The sequence below is a fragment of the Pleurodeles waltl genome, chromosome 11 (genome assembly GCF_031143425.1).
Source record: "Pleurodeles waltl isolate 20211129_DDA chromosome 11, aPleWal1.hap1.20221129, whole genome shotgun sequence".
Lineage (NCBI taxonomy): Eukaryota > Metazoa > Chordata > Amphibia > Caudata > Salamandridae > Pleurodeles > Pleurodeles waltl.
Genome location: NC_090450.1, coordinates 745,353,343 through 745,374,662, shown reverse-complemented (window position 1 = coordinate 745,374,662; position 21,320 = coordinate 745,353,343). Strand labels below are relative to the sequence as shown.

Here is a 21,320-nt window from a genome sequence, read left to right as displayed (position 1 = left end):
AATCTGGAGCTTTTAGAACTGGTGCTGAGCACATTGCTTGTTTCAGGGTGTCAAAGGCCTGTTGGCATTCTACAGTCCAGTTCACTTTCTTGGGCATTTTCTTGGAGGTGAGTTCAGTGAGGGCTGTCACAATGGATCCATATCCCTTCACAAACCTCCTGTAGTACCCAGTCAAGCCAAGGAATGCCCTGACTTGAGTCTGGGTTTTTGGAGCTACACAGTCCAGAATAGTCTGGATCTTGGGTTGGAGTGGCTGAACTTGGCCTCCACCTACAAGGTGGCCCAAGTAAACCACAGTTCCCTGCCCTATCTGGCATTTGGATGCCTTGATAGAGAGGCCTGCAGATTGCAGAGCCTTCAAAACCTTCTTCAGGTGGACCAGGTGATCCTGCCAGGTGGAGCTAAAGACAGCAATATCATCAAGATAAGCTGTGCTAAAGGACTCCAAACCAGCAAGGACTTGATTCACCAACCTTTGGAAGGTGGCAGGGGCATTCTTTAAACCAAAGGGCATAACAGTAAACTGATAATGCCCATCAGGTGTGGAGAATGCTGTTTTCTCTTTTGCTCCAGGTGCCATTTTTATTTGCCAGTACCCTGCTGTCAAGTCAAAGGTACTTAAGAATTTGGCAGCACCTAATTTGTCTATGAGCTCATCAGCTCTAGGAATTGGATGGGCGTCTGTCTTGGTGACAGAGTTGAGCCCTCTGTAGTCCACACAAAACCTCATCTCTTTCTTTCCATCTTTGGTGTGAGGTTTGGGGACTAAGACCACTGGGCTAGCCCAGGGGCTGTGAGAGCGCTCAATTACTCCCAATTCCAGCATCTTGTGGACTTCCACCTTGATGCTTTCCTTAACATGGTCAGACTGTCTAAAGATTTTGTTTTTGACAGGCATGCTGTCTCCTGTGTCCACATCATGGGTACACAGGTGTGTCTGACCAGGGGTTAGGGAGAAGAGTTCAGGAAACTGTTGTAGGACTCTCCTACAATCAGCTTGCTGTTGGCCAGAGAGGGTGTCTGAGTAGATCACTCCATCTACTGAGCCATCTTTTGGGTCTGATGACAGAAGATCAGGGAGAGGTTCACTCTCTGCCTCCTGATCCTCATCTGTTACCATCAACAGATTTACATCAGCCCTGTCATGGAAGAGCTTAAGGCGGTTCACATGGATCACCCTCTTGGGGCTCCTGCTTGTGCCCAGGTCCACCAGGTAGGTGACCTGACTCTTCCTTTCTAGCACTGGGTAAGGGCCACTCCATTTGTCCTGAAGTGCCCTGGGAGCCACAGGCTCCAGAACCCAGACTTTCTGCCCTGGTTGGAACTCAACCATTGCAACCTTTTGGTCATACCAAAACTTCTGGAGCTGTTGGCTGGCCTCAAGGTTTTTGCTTGCCTTTTCCATGTACTCTGCCATTCTAGAGCGAAGGCCAAGTACATAGTCCACTATGTGTTGTTTAGGCTCATGAAGAGGTCTCTCCCAGCCTTCTTTAACAAGAGCAAGTGGTCCCCTTACAGGGTGACCAAACAGAAGTTCAAAGGGTGAGAATCCTACTCCCTTCTGTGGCACCTCTCTGTAAGCGAAAAGCAGACATGGCAAGAGGACATCCCACCTCCTTTTGAGCTTTCCTGGGAGCCCCATGATCATGCCTTTTAATGTCTTGTTGAATCTCTCAACTAAGCCATTAGTTTGTGGATGGTATGGTGTAGTGAATTTGTAAGTCACCCCACACTCATTCCACATGTGTTTTAGGTATGCTGACATGAAGTTGGTACCTCTGTCAGACACCACCTCCTTAGGGAAACCCACTCTGGTAAAGATACCAATGAGGGCCTTGGCTACTGCAGGGGCAGTAGTTGACCTAAGGGGAATAGCTTCAGGATACCTAGTAGCATGATCCACTACTACTAGGATATACATATTTCCTGAGGCTGTGGGAGGTTCTAGTGGACCAACTATGTCCACACCCACTCTTTCAAAGGGGACCCCCACCACTGGAAGTGGAATGAGGGGGGCCTTTGGGTGCCCACCTGTCTTACCACTGGCTTGACAGGTGGGGCAGGAGAGGCAAAACTCCTTAACCTTGTGGGACATATTGGGCCAGTAGAAGTGGTTGACTAACCTCTCCCACGTCTTGGTTTGTCCCAAATGCCCAGCAAGGGGAATATCATGGGCTAAGGTCAGAATAAACTCTCTGAACGACTGAGGCACTACCACTCTCCTAGTGGCACCAGGTTTGGGGTCTCTGGCCTCAGTGTACAGGAGTCCATCTTCCCAATAGACCCTATGTGTTCCATTTTTCTTGCCCTTGGACTCTTCAGCAGCTTGCTGCCTAAGGCCTTCAAGAGAGGGACAGGTTTCTTGTCCCTTACACAGCTCTTCCCTTGAGGGTCCCCCTGGGCCTAAGAGCTCAACCTGATAAGGTTCAAGCTCCAAAGGCTCAGTTCCCTCAGAGGGCAGAACTTCTTCCTGAGAAGAGAGGTTCTCTTTTTCTGACTGTGTTGCAGTTGGTTTCCCAACTGACTTTCCTTTTCTCTTGGTAGGCTGGGCCTTTCTTCCAGACTCCAGCTCTACTTTTTCACCCTGTGCCTTGCATTGTGCTCTTGTTTTTACACACACCAGTTCAGGGATACCCAGCATGGCTGCATGGGTTTTTAGTTCTACCTCAGCCCATGCTGAGGACTCCAGGTCATTTCCAAGCAGACAGTCTACTGGGATGTTTGAGGAGACCACCACCTGTTTCAGGCCATTGACCCCTCCCCATTCTAAAGTTACCATTGCCATGGGATGTGCTTTGGTCTGATTGTCAGCGTTGGTGACTGTATAGGTTTTTCCAGTCAGGTATTGGCCAGGGGAAACCAGTTTCTCTGTCACCATGGTGACACTGGCACCTGTATCCCTCAGGCCCTCTACACTTGTCCCATTAATAAAGAGCTGCTGCCTGTATTTTTGCATGTTAGGCGGCCAGGCAGCTAGTGTGGCTAAATCCACCCCACCCTCAGAGACTAGAGTAGCTTCAGTGTGGACCCTGATTTGCTCTGGGCACACTGTTGATCCCACTTGGAGACTAGCCATTCCAGTGTTACCTGGATTGGAGTTTGGAGTGGAACCTTTCTTGGGACAGGCCTTGTCTCCAGTTTGGTGTCCAGGCTGATTACAGCTACGACACCAGGCCTTTTTGGGATCAAAGTTTTTACCCTTGTACCCAGGATTGTTTTGTGAAGAGGCTCTGGGCCCACCCTCCTGTGCACGTTTTTGGGGGCCTGTAGAAGACTCTTTACTATTTTTATTTTTGGCTGTCTCACCACCTTTCCCCTGGGGAGGTTTTGTGACCCCTTTCTTTTGGTCACCCCCTGTGGAAGTTTTGGACACCCTAGTCTTGACCCAATGGTCCGCCTTCTTTCCCAATTCTTGAGGAGAAATTGGTCCTAGGTCTACCAGATGCTGATGCAGTTTATCATTGAAACAATTACTTAACAGGTGTTCTTTCACAAATAAATTGTACAGCCCATCATAATTACTTACACCACTGCCTTGAATCCAACCATCTAGTGTTTTTACTGAGTAGTCTACAAAGTCAACCCAGGTCTGGCTCGAGGATTTTTGAGCCCCCCTGAATCTAATCCTATACTCCTCAGTGGAGAATCCAAAGCCCTCAATCAGGGTACCCTTCATGAGGTCATAAGATTCTGCATCTTTTCCAGAGAGTGTGAGGAGTCTATCCCTACACTTTCCTGTGAACATTTCCCAAAGGAGAGCACCCCAGTGAGATCTGTTCACCTTTCTGGTTACACAAGCCCTCTCAAAAGCTGTGAACCATTTGGTGATGTCATCACCATCTTCATATTTAGTTACAATCCCTTTAGGGATTTTCAACATGTCAGGAGAATCTCTGACCCTATTTATGTTGCTGCCACCATTGATGGGTCCTAGGCCCATCTCTTGTCTTTCCCTTTCTATGGCTAGGATCTGTCTTTCCAAAGCCAATCTTTTGGCCATCCTGGCTAACTGGATGTCCTCTTCACTGGAGTTATCCTCAGTGATTTCAGAGTTGTTGGTCCCTCCTGTGAGGGAACCTGCATCTCTGACTATTATTTGTGGAGTCAGGGCTTGAGAAGCCCTGTTCTCCCTAAGTAGGACTGGAGGGGGGGAATTTCCCTCCAAGTCACTATCTTCATCCTCTGTGTTGCCATCCTCAGAGGGGTTGGCTTTTTCAAACTCTGCCAAAAGCTCCTGGAGCTGTACTTTGGTAGGTTTGGAGCCCATTGCTATTTTCTTTAGTTTACAGAGTGACCTTAGCTCTCTCATCTGTAGATGGAGGTAAGGTGTGGTGTCGAGTTCCACCACATTCACATCTGTGCTAGACATTATGCTTCTAAAAGTTGGAATACTTTTTAAGAAACTAAAACTGGTTCTAGAATCTAATTCAAACTTTTACAAACTTTTAAACTCTAAAAGAAATGCTAACAGGGACTAACACAAGGCCCTAGCAGGACTTTAAAGAATTTAGAAAACTTTTCAAATTGCAAAAATCAATTTCTAATGACAATTTTGGAATTTGTCGTGTGATCAGGTATTGGCTGAGTAGTCCAGCAAATGCAAAGTCTTGTACCCCACCGCTGATCCACCAATGTAGGAAGTTGGCTCTGTATGTGCTATTTCAAAGTAAGGAATAGCATGCACAGAGTCCAAGGGTTCCCCTTAGAGGTAAAATAGTGGTAAAAAGAGATAATACTAATGCTCTATTTTGTGGTAGTGTGGTCGAGCAGTAGGCTTATCCAAGGAGTAGTGTTAAGCATTTGTTGTACATACACATAGACAATAAATGAGGTACACACACTCAGAGACAAATCCAGCCAATAGGTTTTGTTATAGAAAAATATATTTTCTTAGTTTATTTTAAGAACCACAGGTTCAAATTTAACATGTAATATCTTGTTTGAAAGGTATTGCAGGTAAGTACATTAGGAACTTTGAATCATTTCAATTGCATGTATACTTTTCAAGTTATTCACAAATAGCTATTTAAAAAGTGGACACAGTGCAATTTTCACAGTTCCTGGGGAGGTAAGTTTTTGTTAGTTTTACCAGGTAAGTAAGACACTTACAGGGTTCAGTTCTTGGTCCAAGGTAGCCCACCGTTGGGGGTTCAGAGCAACCCCAAAGTTACCGCACCAGCAGCTCAGGGCCGGTCAGGTGCAGAGTTCAAAGTGGTGCCCAAAACGCATAGGCTTCAATGGAGAGAAGGGGGTGCCCCGGTTCCAGTCTGCCAGCAGGTAAGTACCCGCGTCTTCGGAGGGCAGACCAGGGGGGTTTTGTAGGACACCGGGGGGGACACAAACCCACACAGAAATTTCACCCTCAGCGGCGCTTGGGCGGCCGGGTGCAGTGTTAGAACAAGCGTCGGGTTCGCAATGGAAGTCAATGAGAGATCAATGGATCTCTTCAGCGCGGCAGGCAGGCAAGGGGGGGCTTCCTCGGGGAAACCTCCACTTGGGCAAGGGAGAGGGACTCCTGGGGGTTACTTCTGCAGTGAAAGTCCGGTCCTTCAGGTCCTGGGGGCTGCGGGTGCAGGGTCTTTTCCAGGCGTCGGGACTTAGGTTTCAGAGAGTCGCGGTCAGGGGAAGCCTCGGGATTCCCTCTGCAGGCGGCGCTGTGGGGGCTCAGGGGGGACAGGTTTTGGTACTCACAGTCGTAGAGTAGTCCGGGGGTCCTCCCTGAGGTGTTGGTGCTCCACCAGCCGAGTCGGGGTCGCCGGGTGCAGTGTTGCAAGTCTCACGCTTCTTGCGGGGAGATTGCAGGGTTCTTTAAAGCTGCTCCTTTGGATAAAGTTGCAGTCTTTTTGGAGCAGGTCCGCTGTCCTCGGGAGTTTCTTGTCGTCGTCGAAGCAGGGCAGTCCTCAGAGGATGCAGAGGTCGCTGGTCCCTTTGGAAGGTGTCGCTGGAGCAGAGTTCTTTGGAAGGCAGGAGACAGGCCGGTGAGTTTCTGGAGCCAAGGCAGTTGTTGTCTTCTGGTCTTCCTCTGCAGGGGTTTTCAGCTAGGCAGTCCTTCTTCTTGTTGTTGCAGGAATCTAATTTTCTAGGGTTCAGGGTAGCCCTTAAATACTAAATTTAAGGGCGTGTTTAGGTCTGGGGGGTTAGTAGCCAATGGCTACTAGCCCTGAGGGTGGGTACACCCTCTTTGTGCCTCCTCCCAAGGGGATGGGGTCACAATCCTAACCCTATTGGGGGAATCCTCCATCTGCAAGATGGAGGATTTCTAAAAGTTAGAGTCACCTCAGCTCAGGACACCTTAGGGGCTGTCCTGACTGGCCAGTGACTCCTCCTTGTTATTCTCATTATTTTCTCCGGCCTTGCCGCCAAAAGTGGGGGCTGGGGCCGGAGGGGGCGGGCAACTCCACTAGCTGGAGTGTCCTGCGGTGCTGTGACAAAGGGGTGAGCCTTTGAGGCTCACCGCCAGGTGTTACAGCTCCTGCCTGGGGGAGGTGTTAGCATCTCCACCCAGTGCAGGCTTTGTTACTGGCCTCAGAGTGACAAAGGCACTCTCCCCATGGGGCCAGCAACATGTCTCTAGTGTGGCAGGCTGCTGGAACTAGTCAGCCTACACAGACAGTCGGTTAAGTTTCAGGGGGCACCTCTAAGGTGCCCTCTGGGGTGTATTTTGCAATAAAATGTACACTGGCATCAGTGTGCATTTATTGTGCTGAGAAGTTTGATACCAAACTTCCCAGTTTTCAGTGTAGCCCTTATGGTGCTGTGGAGTTCGTGCAAAACAGACTCCCAGACCATATACTCTTATGGCTACCCTGCACTTACAATGTCTAAGGTTTTGCTTAGACACTGTAGGGGCACAGTGCTCATGCACTGGTACCCTCACCTATGGTATAGTGCACCCTGCCTTAGGGCTGTAAGGCCTGCTAGAGGGGTGTCTTACCTATACTGCATAGGCAGTGAGAGGCTGGCATGGCACCCTGAGGGGAGTGCCATGTCGACTTACTCATTTTGTTCTCACCAGCACACACAAGCTGGCAAGCAGTGTGTCTGTGCTGAGTGAGAGGTCTCCAGGGTGGCATAAGACATGCTGCAGCCCTTAGAGACCTTCCTTGGCATCAGGGCCCTTGGTACTAGAAGTACCAGTTACAAGGGACTTATCTGGATGCCAGGGTCTGCCAGTTGTGGATACAAAAGTACAGGTTAGGGAAAGAACACTGGTGCTGGGGCCTGGTTAGCAGGCCTCAGCACACTTTCAATTGTAAACATAGCATCAGCAAAGGCAAAAAAGTCAGGGGGCAACCATGCCAAGGAGGCATTTCCTTACACCATGCTTGTTTTGTTTTTTGAATTTTCACTGGATTTATGGTCTGCTGTGACTTTCAGTGAAAATAGGAAAAAATGCTGTTTTGCCCTGGTGGGGTCTCTCTGGAACTCTAACACCAGAGCTAAGGGGTCAAGGTGTCAGTGGTTTGACAGTTCTAACTTCCTGGGAGTGGAGTTCGTGTTTGCTTTGACTTGACATGAGCTGTCAAAGCTCCAGCCAAGTCAGAGCAAACAGCTGAGTCCTGGGGGTGGGCACCCCGGGACATAGCAGGAGCCAGCCCTGGCAGGTAGCAGTTCCCATTGCCATATATGGCACCAGGAGTGGGGCTGAGCTGCCTCCCTTCTTGTAATTTCAAAGGCCAGGGAGGTGGTGGTCCCCGGGGTCCAGCATGGCCTTGGAGGGGAGCAGCATGGCCCCCCTCCTAAATAAAAAAAAAAAGAAACACCAGGGAGGTGGTGGTCACAGGAGGGGGGACACATGGCCCTCTCCTTGTAAAAAATAAAGAACACCCTGGGGAGTTGGTGGTCCCTGGGTTTCACTCAGCCCCAGGAAGGGGGTCCATGCAGCATTTATTAATCAAAGCCCAGGGGAGGTGGTGGTACCTCGGTCTAATTTGAGCCCTTGGAGGGGGGGGTCTGCGCAGCCCCCCTCCAATATTTAAATAAAGCCCTGGGGGGGTGGTGGTACCTAGGGCTCAAAGAACCTTCGAAGGGGTATCCTGTGCGCTCCCTTCCAATTAAAAAAAAAATGGCTCTGGGACCTGGCCCACCGGGGGGTTCTAGTGAAAAAAAAGCATGGGAACCCACGCTTGTTTTTTTTTCTTTTAATTTTCACTGGATTCATGGTATGCTGCGATTTTCTGTGAGCATAGAAAAAAATGCTGTATTGCCCTGGTGGGGTCTCTCTGGGACTCCAACACCAGAGCTACCCTGCCCCCTTTCCTTTTATTAAATGTCTTTTCCCAAGTCCCAAGATGGCTGCCCACACTTTCTGGTTGAAGTGTTGGCAGCCAATCAGATCTCAGCACGCGCAGCCCTGACTTGCACAGTTTTGTTATCACTAATGTTATTGGAAATGTTGCTGTTTTATTATGCATGATGTCCTACAAGATGTCATTATTGATGTAATATGTGGGTTAAGTAGCAGTGCATGGTGAGGGTGCGAGTTATAGTTACCTTAGGGCACAAGTTATAGTTTCCTAAGGTAAGAATAGCTACAACTGTAGAATTTTCAGTTTTTTTGCCTTTAAAATGTGAACCTAACTATAACATACCTGTAATCTTTGTTTTTGTATTACATTTCTAAGCTTTTTTAGTTCTATTTCCTAACTAGAATGTCCCTGTAACATTTGTATTTTTCAGTGATTTTCTATTTTTTTTAATGTTAAGTATTACTTTATGTTAATTCAACACCCACCTTGTAAGGCCTTTGCCCATGCGCAGCAGGTGTTGGCCACGAAGCCTGGTCTGTGGTCAGGCCCTGCTGCCATTCCCTCATAGGCACCCAACCCCATGCCACACACAGTTTTCAGCTATGTGCGGCAGGTTTTGGCTGTAGGGCCTGGCCTGTGGTCAGACCCTGCAGCCAACCCCTCCCCCATAGGCACCCAACCCTGCGCCATGCATAGCCTCTGGCGGTGCGTGGTGGGGGTTGGCTGCTGGGCCTGCCCTGATTTTTGCTGGAAAAGTTAAATTAAAATGCTTTTTGGCCCTGGATGATCCTACCACCAGGCTTCGGGGATCAGGGTATTCCTACCATGCTCCCTTTTCTTTATTTTTACCTTTTATATGGGACTTGGCTGAGTCAAAGTCCCAAAATGGCTGCCAACACTTCATGGTTGAAGTGCTGGCATCCAATCAGATCTCTGTCGGATACGCAGAGGAACCGTGTCCCTAGATATCTATTTTGTTTTACTTTAAAAATCTCAAAAACTACTGATCGTATTTACACCAAATAATAAAAATAGATCTTTTTGGACCAAGATCTACATTTCTGCCAAATTTGGTGTAATTCCATTCAGACTTTCGAGCTGTAATTGTGTTTGAAATCCCTATGGGAAATTGCATTGGTAACACAAATTTTTGCCCCCCCACCCCCCTTTTCTCTGCCACCACTTCAATAATCACCCTCAAACTTTCAAGACAGCTGCTGAACAAATTAGCGTACGAAGTTTGAAATTTCATGAAGATTCATAAAACAGCACAAAGGTTATTGGCAAAACAAAAAAAGCTTTGTCTATGGGAATTAAGTCCTAACTATAACTACCTACTGGTGACCTTCAGTAGGTAAAATATGTGTGTGTATACATCTATATATATATATACATATATATGTTAAACCAGTGGCGGTTACCACTGGGTAGTTATAGTTAGGACCACTTTTTATGTTTTTCTAATAGGTTTGATGTGACAAAATGGTCAAAAAAACTCAAGTAACTATAACTTGTGACCGTAAGTCACTCACGCCCTCTTCAGGCACTGCTATTTACTTCCAATATTACATCAGCAACATAATGATGATGACCCTGTGCATGGGAGGGGCACGAGCAATAGTTACTTTAAAACTTGAGTTATAGTTACTCGAGATAACCATAAGTGGTGACTTTTAGTGGTTTTGTTTGTTTAAAAATATGTATAATATCCTGTAACCTTTATTTTTTTCACTCCCCACTAGGTAGTTATAGTCAGAACCATGTTTTCAAAGAAAAAGCGTTTTTTGTCTTGCCTATATCTTTGGCACTGTTTGATGAATCTTCACAGAATTTTTTGAAACAAGTGTACCTGTGATTCTTGTTGTGCACTGAAAGTTTTGGGTTGATCCATCGAGCGGGGGCTAAGAAAAAGGGGGGGTCAAAAAACGTTATGTTTCCCATGTCAATTCCATAGGACCTTTAGACACGACCACTGGACAGAATTACACCCAATTTGGCAAAAAGCTAGCTTTCAGTACACAGATTGTGCTTTCTCTTATTTGGTGTAAATACGTCCAGTAGTTTTGGAGATATTAAAGGGAAACTACATTTTTATATCTCTGGCCATGATGACTTTGCAAATAATGATGAGCTTGTGCAGGGAACTGCACACCTCTGATTGGCTGCTTCAAACAAGGAAGTGTTGGCAGCCTTCTTGAGAATCAGCTTCAGCTGAGTCCCACAAAAAAAGTTTTTAAAAAAAGACAAGGGGCCAGTGTAGTTTCACCTTGATCCCTTAGCTCTGGTCCCAGAAGGTCCCCGCCAGAGCTAAAAAGCTTTTTTTTTTTAAAGAAGTTGCTCTGGTTCACGTCCTATCTGTAGATCTGGAGAATTTTTTTAAAAAAACAAGCGTGGGCTCCTGCGCTTGTTTTATATACAGCCCATGGGAGTGCAAGGTCCCAGGGGCATTGCCTTTTTAATGCAGGGGGTGCTTGGCCTCCCGCTGCACAAGGGACAGCCACCTCACTAGGGCTATGATAAAAAGAATGAAGGGGGTCTGTTTCGGACCCCCAGGGACCATCACCTCCCTGAGGCTGTGTAATGTTGAAGGGGGGCTGAGCAGCCCCCCTCGAGGAACCAATGATGGCCCTTGGGACCGCCAAAACTCAGGGCCAGCTCCAGCACCAAGCAAAAGCAAAGTCAAAGTCAAACAGCTCTCATTGTGAGAAAGTGAAGTTTTCATCTGTCTTCCATGTGTGCAGGGAAGACAGATGAAAACATTGCTCCCACAAGCAAGGTACTGCTATTTAAAGCAGCTCCCTGCTTCTGGGAGCATTGCCGACTCCTGCAGGACACAGGGTGCGAGTTATAGTTACCTCAGGTCATGAGTTAGAGTTACTTGAGATAACTCTAACAGGTGAATTTCTATGTTTTTTATGTTTAAAATGGGAGTCCAAATATAACATCACTGTAACCTTTGTTTTTTTTCAGTGAATATGAACAAAAAAGAAGAGAGAACCCTGGGTAGTGCCCAAGTGTAGAGAGCAGCTCCTGTATAGCGCACCCTACAACACCAGCGACCCTCTAATGTTTGTTTTTCTAGCAACGTTTTTAAGTATAGGGTTAACTCGGTGCCATACACACCAAGCTAGAAAGTATTTCGCTATTTATACTGCAAAGTCTTTAAGCATAGGATTAGCGCAACGCCATCCATGCCGAGCCGAAAAATGACAAAAGCTTTTCACCACCACAGGCACAGTATTACAGCTTTGAATTGGCAAAATACCATCCAAGAAAAACTGGAATGAGCAAACCCCTGACAGGTGATTCACTATCATAGCTTTTCGGAGAGGTTCAGCTTTGTTCAGACACAAGGGAGCACCCAGTATAATTCAAAAGAGTACCCTTTCAGGTTTAGAGTGACACATAAATTATGCAAAAAGAAAAGAGAAGAAAGAACTCTGGGAGTTCCCAAGTGTAGGTGGAGAGCAACATGGCTGCTTTTGCTAATTCAAGCATACATTGATCAAACTGCACCTCAGGTAAAATGAGATTGGCTTCATTAGGCTCCGGGCAGGTGTTTCATAAGATGGGGCACTGCATCCAGGAAATTAACCCAACATTCTACCATTTTATTTTCCTTAAAAAAAATAAAAAATGAGGACTTACCAAGCTATCTCGGTGGAGGCAATATGCAGTGCAGTGACCTTGAAGTGGGTGAAAACAGTTTTTAGCATCTCCTGTATTTTGCATACACTGCCCGATCAATGGAGCTCTTTAATACAAAGAAAGATGAAGCAAGTTTCGCTAAGATTAAACACTTTATATGGACTTTTAAAAGTATCAATTTTCTGTTCCTCAAACTGTCATCCAGCAGTTTTAACTTTTTCTCATTTTTATAAACCATTTCAGTTATTTTCTAGTGTCATGAGTTCCGTTGGTGACTGACTATTTCACTCTAATAAGACATATTTCCTAAAACCACACCGAAAACATGATATTTTTAGCTACCAATGCGCCATTACCTCGGAAGTAAGAGTCAGACCCTAGACAGATGCCGCCACTTTAATGATAAATCAATTTCATGTAGGGCAAACTGTCACACCTTTAGGATTGAATTCCACTGTAAATTACTGTTACTTATTGCAGTGAGGCTCATTCTCAACCCTGGAACGATGAAAGGCTGTGTTTACCCTGCTGTTGATGCCCCATGTACATGTGCACTTATGTCCTAACAATTCCTGATTATGCACTATGTAATACACACATCCTTAAAGTCAAGCCATATTTTAGGTCTGGGTTGACAACCCAGCCGTCTGCTAGACTGCTTCCAGTATATGTAGAGAAGGCTTTGACCATTGCTCCTCTGCCTCTTATGAGCCAGCATCTTTATGTCCTTGCTTTGCGTAATTGTCAAGTACATCACGAATGAGGTCTGAGGGGCATTTCTCTCCGTGTCATGATTTTTGCTGTATTTTTCCGCATTTGTACATTTAAAAAGTACAATCAACCCCCACGCCGTGTCAATAGGAACTATGCCGGTCCTCCCACCGGAAACCACCGACTGGTATTAAGCACTGCTTCCTGTCTTCCTTCCTTTGTTCCTCTACAAATGTTCTCCTCTGAATCTGTGCTATATTGCTTTGCAGGAGTATTTGTCTTTTCGAATTCTGGCAAGAATGTGACAGTGATGTTTTCCTCTGGAGCCGGAGTGGAGGTGCGGGGAATGGGGAAGTTCCTGAGTGTTATGGTTCTGCTTCCCGAAAAGTTCCTGAATGACACGGAGGGCCTACTAGGTGTCATGAATGGCAACCCAGAGGATGATTTCACTTTCAGGAATGGCACACTCCTGCCCACCAGTGCTTCTCCTGAAGAGCTCTACAGGCTAGGGGCGGACTGTAAGTAGCAAGTATTTACCACTTTCTCTTTGAAATACGGTTGCATATACAATGAATGTGAATGGTATGTGTAAAGACAATAAAATGATTTGGGGGTTAGGGATCTATGGCCCTGCGCCCTCATCTCCTAACCAGGTCCACTGGTTACGTTTTACTTTGAATCCATCAAACCGAGGTACGTAATCAAACTTAATATTATTTCATTTAAGTCTCCTTTCTTCTTTCACTTTCTTGATGTCTCAAAGTAGTTCACACCATAGTTTGGCATATTTCATCAAATACTTCTTTATTGTTTTATTAGATTCAAAAACGTACAGTCAGCCAATGCGTGTTTTGAGGGACACAAACCCCCTTCTTCAGGGCGTATGGTTCTTTTACGACATTTGTCACAGGAATTTAACGCTGCAAATACTCTGTTATGTATATTTAATTACATTGCTCCATTCCGGTATCAGCAATGATATTCTAATGGCACAGACTCTTCAAAAAATCCCTGGCTTATCGCATTGAGTTTGATCACATGTTCGGCCTGAACTTTTGACTTTGTCCCTGATTTAGATTTCATGGGTGGGATATTCAATGGATAACCCCTCCACTGAAACATAAATCCCATAGGAAATAATGGTATTTATGTTTTGGTGGATGGGATATCCGTCACCCCTGTGATAGAATAACCCAACTGCCAAAATCTAAATCAGGCCCTCAGTCCTGGTCTGGCGTGACCAGATATCTCAGGGTGGGAATTGGTGCTTCTAGAAGCTATCTTGGAGTTTATTCTTCAAAAAAATCATAATTCAAGTTCTCCTTATTGGATATTTGTAGTTTTGGTATTGTTTTATTTATTTAATTAAGTTATATTTTTCTAACCAGGTATGGTATTGTTTTGTATGGTGTTTTACTGTTTGAAATGTTGCACAATTACTTCACGCATTGCCTCTTAAGTTAAGCCTGACTGCTCTGTGCCAAGCTACTGAGGGTGAGCACTAGTTAGCTTAGGGTGCGTTTGAGAGTCACCCTGACTAGGATTGTGGTTCTTGCTTGATCAGGGTGCAGGCCTCTGTCAACCATGAGCACAATTTCTAAATTGGTGATCAGCTGTGGGGATAAGACTTGTGTTTGTGCAGTGCCATACAGTAAATTGGTGTACAATACCATCCCACATATAAGACCAATTTGAGTAAATTCTCCCTGTTTGGCCTTTTTGTTTTTTCCAAATGTATCCTTTCCCTACCTGCCTGTTGTGTCTAGGACCTCACCTGCAAAAATTGAGTTTGTGCTGGCCAACCTGGGGAGCTACAGTGTGTCCAGCTCAAGGAGTTTTGCCAGGAGAGGGGGTTGCCTGCCAAGAGGAGCACTAAAAAAGGCAGAGCTTCAAAAGGCTTTGAAGGCATGGGCAGAGACCAATTAGACCCCAACAGATGATGAAGAGGAACAGTTGGTTGAGGAGGAATTGGAGCAAGACCCGCAGTAGAACCTTGGAAGGCAGTCTGTAGGGGGGCTAACCTACACCCAGGATTGGCAATCCCTCCTCATGCAGGGAGCAGTTTGTCCTTCAGAAGCCTGTTCCCAGAGGAGCTGGAGGACAGTGGGGTGGGAGGTTGGGACGGGGGGGGGTAGGGAAGGGAGAGAGAAAGCTTAAGTTGGCGCTTGCCAAATTGGAGAAAGAGCTAGATCTGGAGGAGAAGAGATGACTAAGGAGTAGAGAAGAATAGCCCATAAACTCAGTCTTGGGCAGCTTAATTTGAGAGCTAAGCAGATTGATTCCAGCCGTAATGATGGCAGCACACCTGAAGTGTCCACTGGAGAAGGAAGTGTTCACATACCCAATGATTTGATGCCAGTCTATGTCATGAGATATGACATTGATAAGCGGTTTTCAGTATATGAAGTAGCTGTAAGGGTGCACAAGGTTCCTGAGGAGTAAATGGGTGATAGCTTGTGAAGGTAAATGCCCATGGTGGGGAGGGACACACTCCTTACACTAGAGGTAGAAGACTAGTCACAAGACACACACATGAAGGTCATACATACTAATAAATGTGGTTTAATGTCTGTGAGATACAGGCAGAAAGTCAGGGGCAGTCCCAAACTTCCCATACAGACCTTGGTGGACTTTTAAGATTATGCCAGTAAGGCAATGAAGGGCTGGGTGAGAGGCAGCAGGGTGGAAGATTATACTGGGCTGTATAACCTGATTCCGAGGGAGCACATTCTTGATATTTCTTTTTTACAGAGCTGCTTCAACACCTTGTTGATAGCAAGCTGACTGACTGCAGGAAGCTTCCTGAGGAGGCTGACCTCTGAGCCAGTGCCAGAGTGTCCAAAAAGGTCTCTGGGAGTGACTCCAAGAAGGGTGGTTCAGGTTCCCACCAACAGAGTGACGGAGAGGCCAAGGGAGACCCAGACAAGTCCTAGGGTAAGGTGGAAGGAAATGGTTCCTATGTCCCTTCTGGTGGGGAGTGGCCTGGGGTGCCCCATTTCCAACCCTGCTCCTTTGATTGTTCCCAGCTAGGACACAAGCAAAGGGACTCTGTCTGCCCAAAGAAACCATCCACTGGTGGGACCTCCACAGGGGTGGACAATGTGGCCTTAGAGGCATGTAATACCCAGGAGCAGGCCATAGACCATGCCACAATCTCCCTCCGTTGGGAGTTAGACTCAGAGGGTCAATTAGTGAACCCTGAGAGTGGGAGTCATCACTTCCACCAGATGGAAGTGATTGGGGTCCAGGTAACTGGCTCTGAGGGACACTGGGGCTAGCTAGACCATGCTCGCAGAAAGGTTAGTTTCCCCAGAGCATTACACTGGCAAGGTGTGTTGGGTGACTTCCTCCCATAGGCAGGGCTTTTCCCCCCATATGGCCCTGGTATCCCAGAAGTAGTGTTGGTAGGTGACCCAGAGGATGGTCATAGTTAGTGCCCAGATGCACATAGACTGCATTCTGGGGAATGAATTGCCCCAAGTGGCAGGAGATCTGAGATGGGTGGCCTTCCAAGGCAGCCTGACAGTTCAGTTTTCTGGGGGTATCTCTTTTAAACAGAAGGAAGGCTTGGGAGCCCAGATGGAAGGGCAGGTGAGGGAGGACTCTCCCCTGTCTCCACAGGGTACAGACCCTGGGCTGTGTGACCTGTCTCAAGCTACCACTCCAATACTGGTGGGAGGTAGAGTGGAAAAAAGGTGCAAGGCATCTGGGATAATTGCAGTTCACCCTGAGAAACTACAGAGGTCAGAGACCCCTGGATGGTCTGGGGCCATACTGGCTGTTGAAACTGACAGCTGTCAGTGTATTTTTGTCACTTTGCTCTAGTTTTATTTATTCATTCCTAACTTATTTTTCTAACTCCATTGTGGGCTACTTAGTGACATGTTTTCACTGTGTTACTATTTGAAGTGGTGCACAAATACTTTACGCATTGCCTCTTAAGTTAAGCCTGCTGCTCTGTGCCAAGCTACCATGGGGTGAGCACAGGTTAATTTAGTTTGTGTTTGTGACTTACCCTGACTAGGATTCCTTCTTGATCAAGGTTCATACCTCAGCCAACCATAAACAAGATTTCTAACAGATTGTAAACCCCCTTCAGAATGTTCTTCCTAAATGAATAGCACTATTCCTGAGTTTGGCTGCCAGATGAAATTAAGCTGGCTGGAACTAAATGTGAATTGATAACTAATAAAGCTGAAATCCTTGTGTTTGGCCAGAAGAAGTAAAAATCGCCTACCACCAAATCAAGCTTTTAGAAAATCCATCTGTTTTAATTCCCCGTTATACACCCTCAGTAACTGAGTTCTGGTCAATTCAAGACCAGATTATAGCGCAACTCTAAATCATGGACAACAAGCCTGTCAAATCAACAATCTTCACGAAAGTCAACTAGAAAGTAAAAAAAAACATGAATCAGTCCTGGCATGACTCAAATATCCACACTGTAAACATTCAACTCTTTTCCTCATGTGCCAACCTATTGAGGACACAGACACAAATATCTGCAAGAAACCCTCAGCCTGCAAAATACGCTGAACACAAGAGCATCTCCTGGCTACTCACAGAGCCAGTAACAACAAAAGAGACACCAATATTTTTCAGAGGCTGCCCCGTACCATCAGAACCACCTGTCCATGAAAACTTTGCGCTCTCAGTTACTGATGGCACTCAAATTGAGAGTCAGGGTCTATCCATTCGAATTGCTTTGATCACGTATTCACACCCCAAATGTACACCATGTATCGTTTCCAATATGCCCCACCTGTCCATTGTATAATATTCATGCCTAATTGTTCCTCTTCTTTTTGTTGTCGAATAAGCTTCTCGAATTCCTAATGGATGTAAATACTGTACCTATGACTTCCCAGCCATGACATCACAAGGACAGAGCAATGAGCTATGTAACTCGTTAGTCCCATCCCTTGTCTTACAAATGTCATAACGATTGCTGTGTCATTATGTTAACCGACTCGGTGTCCTCGTGCATAAACGCAATTAATGTATGGAGTGCAGGGAAACTAAGCACAATAAATATAGACATAAAAGGACTTATTCTGTCACTTTCCTGTCTTTGTCTTGGGTTCATCACTGGAATTTTGCAATGACCTTTATCCCGATCCACTGATCTGCATTCTCAGTCAAATGCAAATTGCCTTAAATGCTTCTGTTGGACTTTGGTTCGAAGGACAGCGATTGCTTTACCAACAGCCACCCACCTGGACTTCCATTGGTTGCCTGTCCAAACATACACTTTCTTTAACTTGGTCTAACTTGCAAACAGCCGCTTTATTTAGCCCTGCTATGGAAGACCTCCACTCAAACTCCAAATGAATACTGCGATATTCTGTGCTCTCTCTCCTTATCACTCCATATTTCCTCTGTGCGAAAAGCTACATAGTTTACATTTGAACACAAGGGTGATGAAGCCTCCTCTATGCAAGCACGCATTCTTCCTGGGGATAAAAATCCTTCCTATACACTCCTAGCAACGCTGGGGCTTATCCACTCCCCTTCCCATCCTGGAAGGGACGTTACTCCGGCCCTTGGCTGACCATTACCAAGTTGGGAAGTGGCCGGGGATCCTCGTAAAAGTACATATTTGTGGGCATTCACAAACTTGCAAGGCAAACCACAGGTTGTAATGCCTATGTAATACCCTTTACTACTCAGGATTTCTCCACATTTGTGGCAGTGAAATCCACAGTTGTAGAACCATTTACGCCAGACAGATATAAATGGAGATATTTTGATAGTAGGCATGTGACGCAGCTGAAAATAACTTTGTGAATCGGGCACTGTTTGGAACACTATTTTTTGGCAATCCCCAAACATCAAAACCTCCTAATGAAACTTTAAATCATACTTCTTCTAAGCGTCCTTTCGTCTCCCATAATGCTTGCTGCAAATAATGGCTGCTGAGCAGTATAGAGTGCTTCACAAGAGTCTAATTGTCTCACTCGCCAAGTCTCTGGCAGGATTACTTGCTTTAGGGAGTAGATTGTTACACTGGTCCCTTAACGGTTAGAACTGTTCCCCCCTGCTTTCAATTGCCTTGTTTGGTGTCTTACCTCCAGGACAGGAATCTCCCACAGCCTGCTGAAATATCTTGGCTCTACTTATAAGAAATATGCTATCCCTATCCGCACTTGTGCAAAAGGTAAAGGCTGATACCAACAAGTGTGATAGCCCTGTACAATTACCCAACCTTTTTGAACGATGCACCTCAATATTTAGTATAATATGGTAACACTGCATGTTTTCTTCCTTTCAAAGTGTGCAAATTCGGCAGGCGCCTTTTTTTGTCCATGCTATTTGCCCCTGGTGTATTTTTTTTGTAAACTGTGCCAGAAAAAAAAATGTGGGTATGGTAATTACAGCTAATTGAAGACTCCTAAAATGTGTTTGCACCTGCATAGGGGTTTGTGTGGAGGGAGGGGGGCTACGCAGGAAGGAGCAGGGGCAGCTCTTTCATTAGGGTGGAGGAGCGTCGCCCCCCCACCAGCAGCAGCAGCAAAACCTTTTCAAGAAAACAATAATAAACTGTGAAAAGGATCAGGGCATGGGGGGTGACGAGCACTAGAGGGGAGTGCACAGAGCACTTCGCTCAGAGCGCATGTGTGTTTGGTCAGCCGTCTCGGGCCGGCCAAACACACATGCGCAATAATGAATTGCCGGGCTGGAGAGAATCTGCACAGGCTCCTAGTCTGCCTGTGCTCCCAGCCAGTCCTGACGCTGTTCTGAGCAGCGTCAGGATTGGCCGCAGGGCAGGCTGGGAGCCTGTGCCTGTAGTCAGCAGAGGAGCGAAGTGGTGCGGCAGCAGAGAAGGTAGGTGTTGTTTTTTTAATTTACTTAATTTCATGTTTATTTTCCCCCCTCCCCTGTGTGCCGCCCCACCCCTTCCGCACCCCGTGAGCCGCAACTGAAGGAGAGATGTTTACTTATCCGCTCCTATGCTTTAGTGTGACATCTGCTGTGACATGGTCCTAATGGCATACAGGGCAAGAAGGGCTGGTCTGACAGGTCAGTGTATGGGCCAGTTTTGTGGTCTTGTTGGCAGGTTTTTACTGTTTCATTTCTCTGATATTACCACAAATATTCCCAGAAGCAAGCACAAATGCAGGCAGTATCTCATAGCTTGCAAAGCACCTACCTGGCTTGTCTTTACAAGTTCAAAACTGCCCTGTTGCAAATGAAGGACACTTTTCAGCTATTTGATTTGCCAGTGAGGGCCACTATTATTGTGGAACCCAGGCCTATTTTCTGCCCCAGTCCGATAGCAAAGATAATTTTTTCACCATTACAGGTATTTTTTTTTAGCTTTATATCGTGCCTGAGAATCCCATGGTGTTATTTCAGAACATGCTCTTCCCTCAAAAAATGTTTGCTTCCCTCGAGGCCCCGGCTACAGACTAAAGGGAACTTTTGTTTCTTTTTCAGGGGCTATCACAAATGAAACAACCCTTTTTACCTACGACTCCTTGTCCTTGGAAAATAACTTTGTTATTAAGCATGACCCCACCTATATACCAGTATTTAGAGTCGAGGAGGACCCGAATGACCCCCTTACAGAAGAAATGCTGAGGCTTTGTGAGTCAGATGAATTCTGTAGGTTTGATACCCTAACAACCAAGAGTCTCTTGGTTGGAAACACCACCAAGATATCTCACCAGCGTCACCAGAAGATGGTGGAGAGTCTTAAGCCAGGTGAGGTGGAAGTGTTGTGGTGGTGGTGGTGGCAGCAGCAGCGGTGGTGGTGGTCTTTGTGGTGGTCGTGGTGATGGTGAGGATGTGTGTGAATGACAATGTGTAATTTACAATTTGAAATATTTTTGAGAAAAAAAAACACATTACCAGTAACTTGCATGATTTCCTTGATCACTGTAACTGCGTCACAACATCATGAGGGTGACTGACCCAACCTGGCGGGGGCGGTGTTGTGAACTGGAAAGAAAGAGGGATGAAAAGAGTACCCTCCATGGGATTTTTAAAGTGTTTCTTGCATTGAAGTTGAATGTGCACGAAGTGTGTGCCTTTCCTTGAAGCTCCGACAATCCGTGGGAACAACATGATGGGGATTGATTCTGACAAAGCACAAGAAACAATAAGGGTTTTGAAAAAAATAATGTCAATACTGAGCTTGCGGGAAAAGCTAGTGGTTTATAACAATAATCATCCATGCAGTTATTGTGGGGCTGAAGGACCTCACCGATACCCTGGTGAACACGTCTACAGGCTTTTTTGTGATACAAACTGAGCTCTTGTTGAAGGTGTGTCTTGGGACTAAACCTGTTTTAGCGCGGGAAGTCTGAGGGTAGGAATCATTAAACATAAGATGCTACGGAATAGTTGTTGACGAGGTTACCGTGCCCCGACAGTAGTTATCCTTGGAGTCTGCAGAGGACTGAGTTGAAGATGTAGCCAAGAGAGAAACCTCGAGCTTAATGAACAACAGTGTAGGGTGAATTCCTGTAGCAGGTGGAAATCTCAGGGTGAATGTAATCGCAATATAGCAGCGTGAACAGGTAGAAACCCTCCAATCAAAACTCTGGGAAAAATACAACAGATCAGTAGGCTTTGAAGCCTCGGGATTCCTGCTAGGGTGGACAGATTTTTCCCATGGATGAGATAGATAACGACTAGGCTAGGCGCTTCTTTGATGGCACAAGAACATGGAAAACAGAATTACGTGCCTTGGATTCAGGTCACATTTGC

At 46.1% G+C, this 21,320-nt stretch overlaps 1 protein-coding gene across 3 annotated transcripts in view; it reads left to right on the top strand.

Annotated features, from left to right (window-relative positions):
• LOC138266092 (uncharacterized) overlaps positions 1-21,320 on the top strand; it is an 896,417-nt gene that overhangs the window by 228,916 nt on the left and 646,181 nt on the right. For all 3 annotated transcript variants that reach the window (XM_069214468.1, XM_069214470.1, XM_069214469.1), the window contains exons 11-12: positions 12,878-13,126; positions 20,046-20,312. In XM_069214468.1, the coding sequence (XP_069070569.1) occupies positions 12,878-13,126; positions 20,046-20,312 (516 nt within the window). The remainder of the gene's footprint in view (positions 1-12,877; positions 13,127-20,045; positions 20,313-21,320) is intronic.